At 34.0% G+C, this 15,840-nt stretch overlaps 1 protein-coding gene across 1 annotated transcript; it reads left to right on the plus strand.

Moving 5' to 3' along the window:
- Positions 1–13,195: 13,195 nt before the first annotated feature.
- LOC117026286 (60S ribosomal protein L21-like) lies at positions 13,196–13,714 on the plus strand. Its single transcript, XM_033112970.1, has one exon. The coding sequence runs from the start codon at positions 13,219–13,221 to the stop codon at positions 13,699–13,701; it is 483 nt and encodes a 160-aa protein (XP_032968861.1). The 5' UTR covers positions 13,196–13,218; the 3' UTR covers positions 13,702–13,714.
- Positions 13,715–15,840: the final 2,126 nt, after the last annotated feature.

Consider the following 15,840-nt stretch of genomic DNA (forward strand, 5'->3'; position numbering starts at 1 on the left):
CCCTTCTCTCTTTCTTCTCCTTCTGGTATGCCCATTATTCTTATATTGCTCTTTCTGATGGAGTCAGAAAGTTCTTCTAGAGTTCTTTCATTTCTTTTAAGTCTCAAGTGTCTTTCTTCTTCCTTCCGTGTCATTGCCAGGTTTCTATCTTCCATGTCACTGATTGTTTCCTCCATCTTGTCAACTCTACTACCTAAGCTGGCTATTTCATTCTTAATTTCTTCTATTGAGTTCTTAATCTCCAGAAATTCTATTTGGTTCTTTTTAAAAATTTCAATCTCTTTCGTAAAATGCTCATGTTGTTCTTTGATTGTGTTTCTGAGTTCATTAAACTGCCGTTCTGTGTTTTCTTGCATCTCGTTGAGTTTTTCCAGAACTGCAATCTTGCATTCTCTGTCATTTAAGTCACATGTTTCCATATCTTTAAGTTCCTTTTCTGGAGACTTCTCACTTTGTTTCTGAGCTGTCTTGCTGCCTTGTTTATTCATGGCAATTACTGATTTATTATTTCTCTTCCTAAACATATACAGGAGTGGCTTCTGCAACAGGTTGATAAGAAGAGGTCTTTCTTTTGTTTTCCAGTACTTATTGGTAGAATGTTTTATTTTCTCTCCAACTGCAGCCTTTTTTTCCTCTCAGATACAGTAGTGTTATGTTTTCTCCGCACTATTCCAGCTTGTCATACAAGGGGGTGATTCCCTAGGAGATGGGTTTACCCTCTGTTAATAGTTCGCCTGGGTCACAGGGCGCAGTGTCCATGTGGGTATGCCAAGAACTTTCGAAGTTCCAAAGCTCTCCTGCACCAGATTCAGAGCCTGTATGTTTCAGCAGTTCTGTTTACTCCTGTAGGGATCTGCCCAGATAGGTGGGTCCAGGGGCAGGATTAGTTTTGAGAAGTGGCCCAGAGCAGTGGCTGCGACCACCACCACAGCCGGTCCTGTTTCCACAGCTCCCTCCCCTTTGCCAGAACTAGTTGTGCTAAAAATCTGTGTCTGAGGTGCACAGTACTCAGAAGGGCAAATATTCTGTTCTTTTGATCTGACACTGGTACTGTTCCGCTTCTAGCACCAGGCAGGTGGGGGCGGGGCAAGCTCTGGGAGGGTCGGGAGGGAGCGGGTAGTCTCAGTTCCTAAGGCTTCCATTCTCTGCTTGGCAGTGAGGGCTTAAACCACTGTTTTAAGACTTCTTCCCTCAGTCTTTGCTCCAAAGTCTCTACTGTGAGCGTTTGGTTCATCCGTGTTATATCCTGTCCCCTGAGCCCTGTGGGCCATAAATGGATCCCTAGCAGTCCGAGTTCTTCCCTGTCCCGCAGCTGCCGTAGTTTCGGAATGCAGCGAGCTCAGAGCACTGATCTAGGTCTGCGTCCTTGCCCGCGCGGCTCCATCTCCGCACTTCTCCCTTCCCTCCTCCCCCACTTGCGCGATTCGCCCACTTTTCAGTGAATTCAGTAGTGGGCCTCCTCATCTTGCCTGTCTGCTGTGCAGGGAGTCCTTTGTGGAGTTATAGTTGTTCGATTAGTTGTAAATTCTAGGGGAGATTTACAGAGGCTCACCTCACACCGTCATTTTGATGACATCTCCAATAATCAGGACTTTAATGAAAAAGAGGAATGTGACCATTTTACAAGGCTATATACACATTCATTTCCAATGCAAGTCCTTTTAGCTATGAAGATTTAGTGGAAAATTTAAACTGGAGAATTTTCAGTTGAACAAAACTCAAAATTCCATGGAAATTAAGTAAAAATTTTAGTGAAATAATGTGTTATTTAAAAAAGTAAGTAAAAAAAGTCTTGAATGCTCTGTGTAGTTTATATACAATGTTGCAAAACTTAGCTACTCTTATCTTTACCACAGTGCTACTTATGAAAAATTGTTATTGCATTCTGCAGTAATGATCCAAAACAATATCATAACTGGGTGATACTATAGTGATCCCCACTTTTACAGACCATTACTGCATAATTGAGTCATCTGTATACTAGCAAAATATGACTAGCCTGAATGAGATTTAAACATTCAAGTCATGATTCTACTAACTGCTTATATTTGTTTATTTTGAGGCACCCATTTTAAATATGTGAGGAAACACTATGTCATCTGAGATTTTTTTTCCTGGAGAAATTACATAAATATTATCAATGAGTCATTTAAATAATATACTAATGTTAATTTTCATTAGTGCCACAAAATGTGTCCATTATCAAGATGTACAAAAGTTATTTGTATTTTATTTATATTTTCAAAGATTAATAGAAAGAGTTTACACATATTATCTTATGGAAAATATTTTCTTAGATTTTAAATGAGCTAGTAAGCCTATTAGTTTCAAGTCTGCTTAAGAATTTTCAAATAAGTGACAATTCCAGAGAAACCATGTTACAATATTTCTGACCAGAGACATGATCCCACAAATTCGTTTCCTTTAGTTTTCTTTATGAAATTGTTGAATATTAGGGAAAATTGCAAACGTAACATAATAAACAACTATGTCTCTGCAATTATGTTAAAATAGATATTAACTTTTTCATATTTGATTCATATTTCTTTGTTTTAAATAAATAAATCATCACAGATACTCATCCCTTCCACTTCCTGCATTCCCGAACCATTTATCTTGAATTTAGTGTATATTATTCCAATGCATGCTTGTGTATATGTGTGTATGTGTTTCTATGTATGTTCTTTATACTTTTACTATAGGTGTGTGTGTGTGTGTTTGTGTGTGTATATGATACGAGACACCCAGGTTCCATTATTTAAAATGGAAAATAATATTTCCTAATTTATTCAAAAATTCAACCAATTTTTCCAAGCCATTATTAAAACAGTTTGAAATACCTATATAGCAATCCAGCAAGAATTTCTATATAATATAAAATATTCACAACACAAGTTAACTAATTATTTAATGCTTAGTCAACTATTTAGTGGGTACATTTGTGTGCAGTTACTCAACAATAATATGGAGTATCAGATGAAAATTAGATTTCCTTTCACAGTACAACAAACACAAGATACTTTCTAAATTAAAAGTTTGTAGTGACAACAAGCTCCTGGAAAAAGTGAAGACTTGGGTTCCTGAAGGGCCAAAATGCAGGGAAAGTTTGGGGAAGCTAAATGTGATAACACATAATGCATAACAATGTGAGCACAGACATGATCCTATCTGGATAAGTGGTGCCATACAACTGCAGTATATTCTATACTCTCTCAACAATACTCATTCAGTACTTAACTGCTTTCACCAGTACTCATGTAGATTATATAATAGGTTTTTATTGATACAATAATGCTTCAGGTGACTTTGTAAAATTTAAATAAAGTATATTTTAAAGCACACACAATATGGACAAAACTTTGAAATAATATGTGAAAAAAATAAGTCCCAAAAGATTATATACAGAAGAGTACATGTTTTTAATACACTTAAAATAAAATTTCAAAATGCAGGCTATACATAAATGCAATAAAACTGTATAAAAACAAAATAACAGGATAACTGGATAAACGCCATAATGAAATTCTTCATAGTGAGCGTAAGAAAATATAAGAAGACGCTATAAGGGACCTTATAGTTACATGAGGGTTTTCTCAAAGTGTTAGATTTTAGTGTTGGTAGGTGAGTAGATTGGTGCTTAATGAATTATTAAAAACAAATAAAGTGATAACTAAAAGTAGACAATCCATGAACCAGTGATGGAAATATGTGATGAACCAAGAATTTTGGTTAATCTAATTGTGTGCATCTGAGGTAGAAACAAAGAATAGAAAGGGGAGGGAAGGAAGAACACAATGAGAGAGAAAGAAAGAGAGAGAGAGAAAGAGAGAGAGAGAGAGGAAAGAATGTCACTACAGATAGCAGATACCAGCTAGATGCGATGTCAGTTTTGTTTATTCAAATGAACACCTCACTCTTTGCCATGGTTTTTGCAATATATTAAGGAGAAATAGACCTGAAGGGTTTCATTTAGTTAAGAATGGAGCATTGGTTCATTGATTCACTTTCATGATGTCAAAGGAACATAATTGATTTTCTCTAAAGATGCAGCAATCATTCAATTATGTTTTTTTACATAAAATATTTCTATCTGAACTTAAAGACACACATACACAAATTTAATTTTTATATGCCTATTCAAACTGCCTTAAAAATCAATTAACCCTGCTGGGATTCTCACGTAATACAAAAAATGAGAACATGAAATAATCCATACTAATTGTAGTGCAACTTAAATTGACTATAGTTACTTTTTTTAATACTCAGAAGAGCACATTAAAATGTGACTATGACTATATGTTACACTCTATAGTCCATAAAAACAATCCAAAGAGATTTGACCCTGGTGCATGAAACCCTGTCTATCACTATTTTATCACCAACTCCTAACACAGAGACTCTATCCTGAATATGTGTTCCTCCCTAAGAAATAACGTAGCTCTGGATAACATTTAATATTTTCTCTTGTTGGATCTTAAATTCAGACTGTGTTGCAGTCAAGTAGGTGCAAGTGGTTCTAATTTACAAAGATTAAATCATGTAAACACTATTTTTTTCTATATTTGACTTCTAAATACTAACAGTTCCATCTTCTGTTGGTAAAATAGTATAGAAAGGAATGTCATTTGTAAAAAGCAAAGGCAAATTAAGTGAGGTGACCTTTGAAGAGTCAGCTCAAAAAGAAAAGCATACTTTACCATGAAGCTTTTCCCAAACACTCCAGGCAAAGTAGATGATTCCCCTGTTTTCTTACGCTCACTATGAATTATTTCATTATGGCGTTTATCCAGTTATCCTGTTATTTTGTTATCATTTATGTGCATGTCTGTCTCTTTGTATACTCTATATTCTCCTAAAAGGCAAGTGTTATGTTTTTTAAACATTTTTATAAGTTTTCCTATTTTATTTTTATAAATGTGTGGGTGTAACACTGGTGAATAACATTATATAAATTTCAGGTGTATAAAGTTGTATACCTAGAAAAGTTATATTTTATTTAGGTTCATATAAATCCTGATTTCCTTCTTAGTGTTTGGCTCATAGCAGGCATTTAAAAGAATGTATGTTTGATGAATCATTACTAATTTCATATAAATAACAGTATCAAACTTTTATAATTGTTATGTAATCTGCTTTTCTTCACCCATAATTAATTTTATATCAATATTGAGATAATTAATTTAATTTTACTGCTGTGTGAATTATTATATTTTTGAAAATATATCATATTTAAGTGATCCAGTTTTCTCCTGATCAATAGTTGTGTCACTTCCAATTTTTTCCTACTCTAAACATGTTTAACCAAACATAACTGTGTGCCTGTGTGAGAGTTTGTCTATGTCATATGCCCCAGAAGTGACATTCTTGATTCAAAAGGTTGACTCCATAATACCCCCGTAATCTGTATCTGCATAAATAACTATACCTAAAACAAAACTGAGGGAAAAATCAGTTATAGCAATACATAGAAATGAGTTTGTGTAACCAATGAAAATATACATATGAATGAGTGACATATTTAAATGTAAAATTCAAAACTATAAACTTCCTAGAAAATAAATAGGAGAAAACCTACAGGACCTTGGGTATGATGATACCTTTTCTGATACAATACCATCATTGTGATCCATGAAAGAAATAATTGATAAGCTGGACTTTATTAAAATTAAACTCTCTCTTCTGCAAAAATAAATCTCAGGAAAATTGGGAGACAAGCCACAGACTGGGAGAATATATTTACAAAAGACTGTTACACAAAATGTATGAAAAACTCTTAAAACTCAACAATAAGGGGAAAAAACACAATAGAAAATTTGGCCAAATACGTTAACGGATAACCTCACCAGAGAAGATATACAGATAGCAAGTAAGCATATTAAAAGATACTCCACATCATATGTCACCAAGGAAATGCAAATTAAAACAACAGTGATGTTCCAGTATGTACCTATTAGAATGGCCAAAATATGAAACACTGACAACACCAAACGTTGGTGAGGATGCAGAGTAACAGGAACTCTCATTCATTCCTGGTGGGAATGCAAAATGACACAGCCACTATAAAAGGCAGTTAGGCAGTTTCTCACAGAACTAAATATACTCTTACCATATGACCCAGCAGTTGTGCTCTTTGATATTTATCCAAAAGAGTTGAAAATTTATGTTCACACAAAAACCTGCACAAGGATATTTATAGCAGCTTTATTCATAATTGCCAAAACTTGGAAGCAACCAAGATGTCTTTCAATAAGTGAAAGGATAAATACTTTGGTACATCCAGAGAATGGAATATTATTCAACTCTAAAAAGAAATGAGCTATCAAAAAATGAAACTTAAATGAATATTATTAAGTAAAAATATCTAATACATAATGATTTAGTCCTACTATATGACATTTTACAAAAGGCAAAACTATGGAGACAGTAAAATGATCAGTGGTTACCAGAAGATGAACACAGGGGGAAGAACAAACAGGTAGAAAAGAGAATTTTTAGAGCAGTGAAAATTCTCTGTATGACATCATAATGATGGATACATGTCATTATATATTCACCCAAATCCATAGAATGTATCACACCAAGAGTGAATTGTAGTATAAACTATGGACTTTGGGTGATTTTTGATGTGTCCATATAGGTTCATCAATTGTGAACAAATGCACCAGTCTTGTGGGGAATACTGATAATGGGGGAGGCCATATATGGGTGATGGTAGATGGTATGTGGTAAATTTCTGTATTTTCCCCTCAATTTTGCTGTGAACCTAAAACTCCTGTAAAATATAAAGTCTTAATAATATTATATATGTATATATTATATATATATGTATACACACACACACACACATATATGTGTATATATATGGTGTGATCAAACAATATGGCTTTTATCTACTTTGCCGTTTTGGATACTTGCTCTATATCCTTTTTAAGTTAATGATCTGTCATTATATTCACTACTTTGTATTCTTCTTTCCCTCCCTTGCTCCTCTTTTGGTTCTTTATACTCACCTATCTAAACCAAATTCTTATATTATCCAGCTCTCTACTTGGTGCCTGCACTCATGTTATTGAAAATGGCTGTAGAAGAACACACAGACATGTTGATTGGTCTCATTTTAAATTTGACATCGTTAAACCACAGCCAAAAATGCTGCACAGAACTCGTATTTCCGTAAACTATTTATCATCCCTCTTTCTTCAATGATTTTTGTCTTATATTCTCCTATTTATTTGATCAAAAATACTTCTTCTCTCATCCTCGCTCTCTGTGGATGACCTTATTTCTTATTTCACTGAGAAAATGGTATAAATTAGAAGAGAACTGTCATAAACTCCCAGATATAGCTAAATACTACCTGTACCTGTGCTCTCATGTTGTGCTGTAATCCCCATCATTTTGTGTGACTTCTCTGTACTTATGGCTAAGGTAAACTTTTCCACTTGCATACTAATTCCCATCCTCTCTAACCTACTGTTACATGCATGGAGATGTGCTGCTTGAATCTCCCTTCAAGAAAGAATTTGATGTTTCAATGTGAGGAGTACAATTAGCTGGCAACCCCTGGCTGTTAGGGACTTGAAGATTCACTTAAGTCTTTAAATAAAGCCTATGCTCTTCCTGGGAAGCCCACTGTTAATGGCAGAGCTGTAGTACCAGAGAAGACCTGGCCAATTCTGCCCAGTGCAGGGGGCTCATCTATCATTCAATGTTTACTCAGGATCTTCCTGTTGGCTTGGAGAAGACTTTATTAGAACTGTATGGCAATCTGAGAGTCTCTCTTCCAAGTCTCGTATTCTCCTTCCTTTGTTTTCATAAATGTCAAATCATCATATTCTACAAGATTTTCCTGCCAAATCCTGCTCCTCTCAACTTTCTTAACTTTCACAGGCATTACAGCCCTACCCCAACTGCTTCTGCCCCTAAATCCATCTCAACATCTGCTTATTGGAGAATTCAAATGACACACCTACTCAAAGAAATAGTCCCAGTAATTCTTCCCTTCATACATACATGTGTCAGTTTGCTCAGAGCAGTTCTAGATTAGAGCTGCTGTTCAGTTATAATTATTTAAATATCCCCTTTCACTCTCAAAAGTATTCTAGGTTGGAAGATACATTATTTGTCCACCCTAAAGTAACTAGTTATTTTTAAAAAAATATTTTAATTAAAGTATATTTGGCATACAATATTATGTTAGTTTCAGGTATACAAAATAGTGATTCAACATTTTATATACCTTACTAAGTGATCACGATGAAAAGTGTAGTTCTTAATCTTTTGGATTTCTTTTCTATCTACCCTCATCCCCTTGATGATCTCATCTATTCTTATGTTTTAATTACAATTTATATACAGATGAGCCCCATGTTTGGTTCTTTAACCAAGACTAATTCTCTGGACTCCAGACTGATATGTCTATTTATTCACCATTTTTACTTAGATGTCCAATAATTATCTCAAATTTAACATATCTTAAATTCAAATATCTATTCCTAGATATTCATTTTATCATATACCACATAATTGAAATTTATAAGATCTACCTTTAAATATATTTCCAGGATCTGACCACTTTTCACCATATATGAATGTAATAAACCATTGTGAACTCTCAATTTGATTATTGCAAAAGCATCCTAAAAGCTCTCTCTGATGCTTTCCTTTTCTGCTTCCGTCTGTTCTCAGTGTAGCACCCAGAATGACACTGCTAAGACAGAAATCAGATGATGTAACAAACTGAATGTTGAAAGCCCTCCAATGTTACCCATCTCACTCAGAAAAATTTGAAGTCCTTCCCATGCCATATGTGACTGTTATCTTTTTCCCACTACCTCTTAGAATCTTTTCCCCCACTCACTCTCCTACAGCTATGTAGTTTATCTTAGACATTAGTTTGTGTCCACTGAGAATTAGACAAGGCAAGATTAGATGTGCGAGATATTTATTAGAGGAAGGGTCAGAGGAAGTCACAGAGAGTAATCAGAGTGTGGTTCAGCTCTGACCCCTTGGAAGGATATAAGGAAAGAAGGAAGACTGGTAGGAAGAGTCTCAGACCGCAGTGCAACTCTGAATATTTCAGCCATGCTGATGAGGAGTCCTCAATTCAAAGTTGCATGTTGGAGGAGCCCCATGACTTGCCAGAATGGGCCTGGTTTAGTCCTCCACCATTCTCAGTCCTTGCCTGGTGGCAGACCATGGAGAGCATGGGCTTGGTACCAACACCCTGGTGAATCTAAAGGGTCATTAGGTAGAACAAGCAGGCAAGTATGAGCAGCATATTTGGATGGCCACCACACATTGCTTTACAAGAACCCAAGTCGTGACTTTTGCATTAACAATTGCTTCTACCTGAAACATTCTCTATATCTACAAAATTTGCCCCTCCATCTCCTTCAAACCACACTCAAATGTCACTTTATGAACTAGGGCTACGCTGTCTAAATTTTAACTGCTCCTCCACCACCATCATTATCTGCATCACCAGCATACGAGGTCGGACAATTAAGTTCACAAACTCATCGTAGAAAAAGTGCTACATCCCTCATTGCTGAATATCACTATGGTCACCTTCGAAGTACTCCCCTTGGGAAGCTAGACATTGATGCCAGTGCTTAGTCCACCCTTCAAAGCAATTTTGGAACTCTTTTTCTGGAATGGCCATCAGTGTTGTCATCGTATTACCCTTGATGTCCTGAATGTCATCAAAATGTCTTCCTTTCAATATTTCCTTTATCTTCATGTAAAGAAGTCACTGGGGGACAGATCAGGTGAGTAGGGAGGGTGTTCCAATACAGCTATTTGTTTACTGGCTAAAAACTCCCTCACAGACAGTGCCCTGTGAGCTGGTGCATTGTTTTGATGCAAGAGCCATGAATTGTTAGCGAAAAGTTCAGGTCATCTAACTTCTTCACACAGCTTTTTCAGCACTTCTAAAACTTGGTTAATTGTTTGTCTAGTTGGTATAAATTCATAATGAATAATCCCCCTGATATAAAAAAAAATTAGCAACAACGTTGCAACAAGTTCACGAACTTAATTATCAGACCTCGTAAATCCTCATTCCATCTTTTGGCTTTATTTTCCCCTGTACCAGTTAATAACTTCTAAGATACCATACATATTTTAATATTTGATTTGTTTCTTTTCTAGGTTTCCCACTCGATAGAATATAAACTCCTTGAGGGCTATGACTTTTTGTCCTTCTCATTGCACATAGAATAACATCTAAACTTTTCACTATGGTCTTCAAGGCCTCTGATTATCTCTTTCATTTTACCTCCTAGCATTCTCACTCACTATGCACCAGCCAGATAACCCTCTTTCATTTATACCTCAAGTATTCCAATTCCTCCATATTTTATTGTATCTGGAAATAATTTTGCTTCTTCCTGCAATCCTCACTCTCCAACAACCTCTTTTCACGTGACTGTTTATTCTTAAACGCTACCTCTTCAGAGAGAATTTAATGCCATAACTGTCACGTATGTCCTTATCTTCCCTATTTTCTTTATCACAGCACCTTATTCATTAGTTCATAATAAATATCACAATTCTAGAGGTATTTTTGTTGTCATTGTTGTTATACTTGTTTACTTGCATACTGAGTGGTTCTGCCTATGAGATGAAGTAAGTTCCATAAGGATAGGGAGTGCCTCTTTCTATCTTGTTAATAAGTGTACACCTAGAAGTGAGCCATTGACTGATACCTAGCTAATACTTTTCAACATTTTATGCCTGTTTTACTATAGTTATTTACTAGGAATAGAAATGATTAAGAACATGAGGCCTTAGATTACACAGGTCTCTGCTCTACTCCCAAACCTGTAACTAACTGTATGAAGTAAAAGTTGCCTAACCTTATTTTATAATGATAAATTCGCTTTACAGGGCTGTGATGAGGTGTAAGAGATAATTATAGAATCCACTTGCCTTGGGCCTACTACATCTGCACAGAATTTGTTTGTTGTTATTGTTTATGAACTGTTATTATTGTCATCATTATTAGCTACTTTCAAAATTGAAAGGTTTAAATGAAGTCTCTTTTGGTAAAAAGACAAATGTAGAAAAAAATATTCTTCTCTAAGTCCTGCAAGAAAATGAAAGCGAAACTTGAAAATTAAATTACATTTGGAATCCAAAACACTAATTCAAAAGGATATATGCACGGCTATGTTCACTGCAACACTATTTACGATAGCCAAGATACGGAAGCAACCTAAGTGCCTTCAATAGACAATTGGATAAAGATGTGATATATATACATATATTCCATATATGTATATATATATATGGAATATTACTCAACCACAAAATAATGAAACCTTACCATTGCTATAACATGGATGGATCTAGAGGGTATTGTGCTGAGTGAAATAACTCAGACAGAGAAAGACAAATATCATATGATTTCACTTACATGTGGAATCTTAAAAACAAAATAGACAACAACAACAAAACAAAAACAGACTCAGACTCATAGATACAGAGAAGAAACTGATGGTTACCAGATCAGAGGGTGATTGTGGGCTGGGTGAAAAAGGTAAATGGATTAAGTACAAATTGGAAGTTACAAAACCGTCACGGGAATGAAAGCACAGTGTAGGGCATATGGTCAATCATATTGTAGTAACTACCCTGTTTCTTCGAAAATAAGACCTAGCCGACAATCAGCTCTAATGCATCTTTTGGAGCAAAAATTAATATAAGACCCGGTCTTATTTTACTATAATATAAGACTGGGTCTTATCTAACATAATATAAGACCCGGTCTTATATTAATTTTTGCTCCAAAAGACGCATTAGAGCTGATTGTCCGGCTAGGTCTTACTTCGGGGAAACATGGTATTTATAGTGCCAGGTATGTACTAGACTAGTAGTAGGGGGGATCACTTCATAAATTATGTAAGTGTCTGATCACTATGCTGTACACCTGAAACTAATATAAAATAATATTGAATGTCAACTGTAATTGAAAAATTCAAAAATAATAATAAGTTATATTTTGAATCACCTACTTTTAGCTTATATATACGTATTTTGTAATGTTTGCTTATTCTGGTAAAATATTTATTTATTTATAAACATCATCCATAGTTTTGTTGGGGATTCTCAATTTTCCAATAGATTTTCAAAGCTTAAGAATCTCTGCTTTAATTAAAACACAAGAAAATGATATAAAATAGACCTCTCCTTCTAGAAGTATATTTGACAGAAAAGTTTTTCATGATTTGTGGAAAACAGCAGTTAACATATAATATTCACTTTAATATCTGTACATCCCAAAATTAGCCTTAAAAAGATCTGTTCTCTCACATCTTCTCTATAATTTGTCATCACTCAGCTTGCTACAGCTGTCACATTAATCCACTTTACCTTGTCAAGATTTATGAACACATTAAAAAGAGTCATTCAAATTCCTGGAAACCATATTTTAGAAATTGTCATTAAATAAAAACCATTTTAACAGATTACATTCATTTTAATTAAAATGAAATATGATTTTGCAGAAATGGATAGTTCTGTTTCTTTATTTTCTCAAAATACACTACAATATTAAAAGTCACAGAACAAATAAAATAGTTCTTAGCTACAAAGTAGACACTGGAGGATGAGTATTAATGTTTTATCGTAGTAGGCTTCATTGAATAATATTTGCTAATATTTGATCTTTTCCCCAGGTTTTATTTCACATAAGAGCTTTCCCAGAAAATCCTGACCTGAACTTTTCATTTATTTTTGGCTTCTATATTTTATTTCATTTTAACAGACATATTTTCGTTTTATTTATTTGTGAAAATATAACATTAATAAATCTGTGATTCTCTGCTTTCCCCTTTTTTCTTTTTTTAATCGAACTTTTCAATAGATAATACATTTATATGAATTCAAAGGCATAAATATATATAAATAAAATGTATCCCTTCTGCCTCTCTTTCCTGTTTTTTGTATTCTTAGTTTTGTGTGTATTCTTTCATAGATATTTTATGCATATATAAGCAAATACATGTATTTATTTCTTCATACAATTTTTTTTATTTAACTATTTATTTGGAAAGCTTTCCATATTAGTTTCTAGAGAGTTTTTTTAAAAACGGATCTGTCATATTCTATTTCACAATGTGTCTGTTTCACAATGTATTTAACTAGTCCCTCACTGGTGGTAAATTTGCTACAGCCTTTTCGGCCAGGACCGCCATCTTCCAGTAATTCCTCAAAATGACCAAAACAAAGGGAAAGAGGAGAGGCACCCGCTATATGTTCTCTAGGCCTTTTAGAAAACATGGAGTTGTTCCTTTGGCCACATACATGCGAATCTACAAGAAAGGTGATATTGTAGACATCAAGGGAATGGGCACTGTTCAAAAAAGAATGCCCCACAAATGTTACCATGGCAAAACGGGAAGGGTCTACAATGTTACTCAGCATGCAGTTGGCATTGTTGTAAACAAACAAGTCAAGGGCAAGATTCTTGCCAAGAGAATTAATGTTTGTATTGAACATATTAAGCACTCTAAGAGCCGAGATAGCTTCCTGAAATGGGTGAAGGAAAATGATCAGAAAAAGAAGGAAGCCAAAGAGAAAGGTACCTGGGTTCAACTGAAACGCCAGCCTGCCCCACCCAGAGAAGCACACTTTGTGAGAACCAACGGAAAGGAGCCTGAGTTGCTGGAACCCATTTCCTATGAATTCATGGCATAAGTGTAAAAAAATAAAAGACCTCTGTAAAAAAAAAAAAAAAAAAAAAAAAAAAAAAAAAAAAAAAAAAAAAAAAAAACAATGCTACAATGATTAACTTTATATATGTCATTTTGCACCTATATATGTGTAGGAAACGTGTTAAAAGCAAAATTGCTTGATCAAAAAGTGTGTAAAATTTTGATAGAAGTTGTCAAATTGGTCTGTATAGAAGTTGTTACCAAATTTTCCTGCCATCATCCTCTGCTTTCTCCTTTTAGTTTGTAATAGCTGTCTGTTTTCCTCATTAATAATGAAGTAAATAAAATCTTTAATACATATTCATTTAAAAATTGTTTTGCCTGGAAGCTCAAGTTTTTCAATAGTATCTATTAAATGATAAAATAAATAATAAGTGCATATAAGTATAAAAACAAAATATTACCCCAAAATATAAATAAAAATAAATCCCCCAAATCCAAGAGAAAACCAATCAAATATACATATCTTTGATTATTTTTACATATATGTGATATATTTATAAATACACACACGCACTATATACACTCTTCTATAACCTAATTTTGCTTAATATGACTTGTTTTTTATTTACTTTTTAAATATCAACACAGTTATTTCTATTTCGTCTTTTCTCATTAAATGGATATAACATGAATTCTTCAATTATTATATTTTTATTGAGCACAATCCAATTCTAAAGCTGGTAGTTGCTACCCTATTCCACAGACTAATGTCATTCAGAAATGCTGTTTTGGTACTAACTGGTCTTCTGATATTTTAGAGAACCCTGTTTTGTTTTTTCCTATTTTCATAACAGTCTATTCCTGTTTCATGGGATATTGGGAATATCATGGGACATTCTCATCCTTCTAAGGATATTGTGTTACTTTTCAAATGAAATATATTTGACATATAACATTTTGTAAATTTAAGGTGTACAACATGCTTATTTGATACATTTGTATATTGTAATATGATTGTCATTGTAGTGATAATTAGCACTTCTATCACATTATATAATTGTCATTTATTTTGAGTGGTTAGAATAATTAAGTTCTAGCTTCATAGAAAGTTTAGTGGTTATCACACAATATTATTGTCTATATTGTTGGTAAGTTTCTGATTACTGATTTAATCTGTTCACTCATTTTCTGTCTCTTCAGATTTTCTATTTCTTCCTGATTCAGTCTTGGTAGATTGTGTGTTTTTAGGAGTTCATTCATTTCTTCTGGGTTATCCATTTTAGTGGTATATATTTGTTCATAGTAGTCCCTTTGATCCCATGTGTTTCTGTAGTATCAGTTGGAGTCTCTCCTCTTTCATTTGTAATTTTATATATTGAAACTCTTTTTTTCTAAGTCTGGTTAAAGGTTTGTCAATTTTGTTTATCTTTTTAAAAAAATAGCTCTTACTTCTGTTGGTCCTTTGTTTGTTTGTTTTTTCTATTCATCCTTTTTATTGTTTTTCTGGTCTTCATTTTATTTATTTCCACTCTGATCTGTATTATATCCTTCCTTCTGCTAACTTTGGGCTTAATTTGTTCTTTCTCTAGTTTTGTGAGGCATAAAATGATGTTGTTTAGTTGAGATCTTTCTAATTTCTTAGTATATGCATTTATTGATATAAACTTTCCCCTCAAAAAGTACTTTTGCACCATGCCATAGGTTTTGGTGTGTTGTGCTTTCGTTTTCATTTGTTTTGAGATATTTTTTATTTCCCTTTTCATTTCTTCTTTGACCCTTTGGTTGTTCAGGAATGTGTTGTTTAGTTTCCACAAATTTGTAGTTTTTCCAGATTTTCTCTTATTGTTGTTTCTAGTTTCATACCACTGTCATCAGAAAAGACAGGTGGTATGATTTAATTCTTCTTAATTTGCTAAGACTTGTTTTTTTTGTCTTATAATATTTTCTATCCTGGGGAATGTTCTGTGTGCCCTTGAGAAAACTGTATTCTGCTGCTCTGGTGTGGAATGTGGTATATACTATGTCTGTCAGTACCATTTATTCTAAAGCAAGATGCAATTCCAACTTTCCTTGATGGTTTTCTGTCTGGATAATCTACCTATTGTTGAAAGTGGAGTATTCAAGTCCCCAACTATTGTATTTTTGTCTATATCTCCCTTCATATACATTAGTAATTGCT

Source organism: Rhinolophus ferrumequinum, chromosome X, assembly GCF_004115265.2.
Source record: "Rhinolophus ferrumequinum isolate MPI-CBG mRhiFer1 chromosome X, mRhiFer1_v1.p, whole genome shotgun sequence".
In the NCBI taxonomy this organism is placed as follows: Eukaryota; Metazoa; Chordata; class Mammalia; order Chiroptera; family Rhinolophidae; genus Rhinolophus; species Rhinolophus ferrumequinum.

What these genes read in the sequence shown, in the direction of transcription:
- LOC117026286 (XM_033112970.1), top strand. Translation starts at nt 13,219, where the DNA reads ATGACCAAAACAAAGGGAAAGAGGAGAGGCACCCGCTATATGTTCTCT.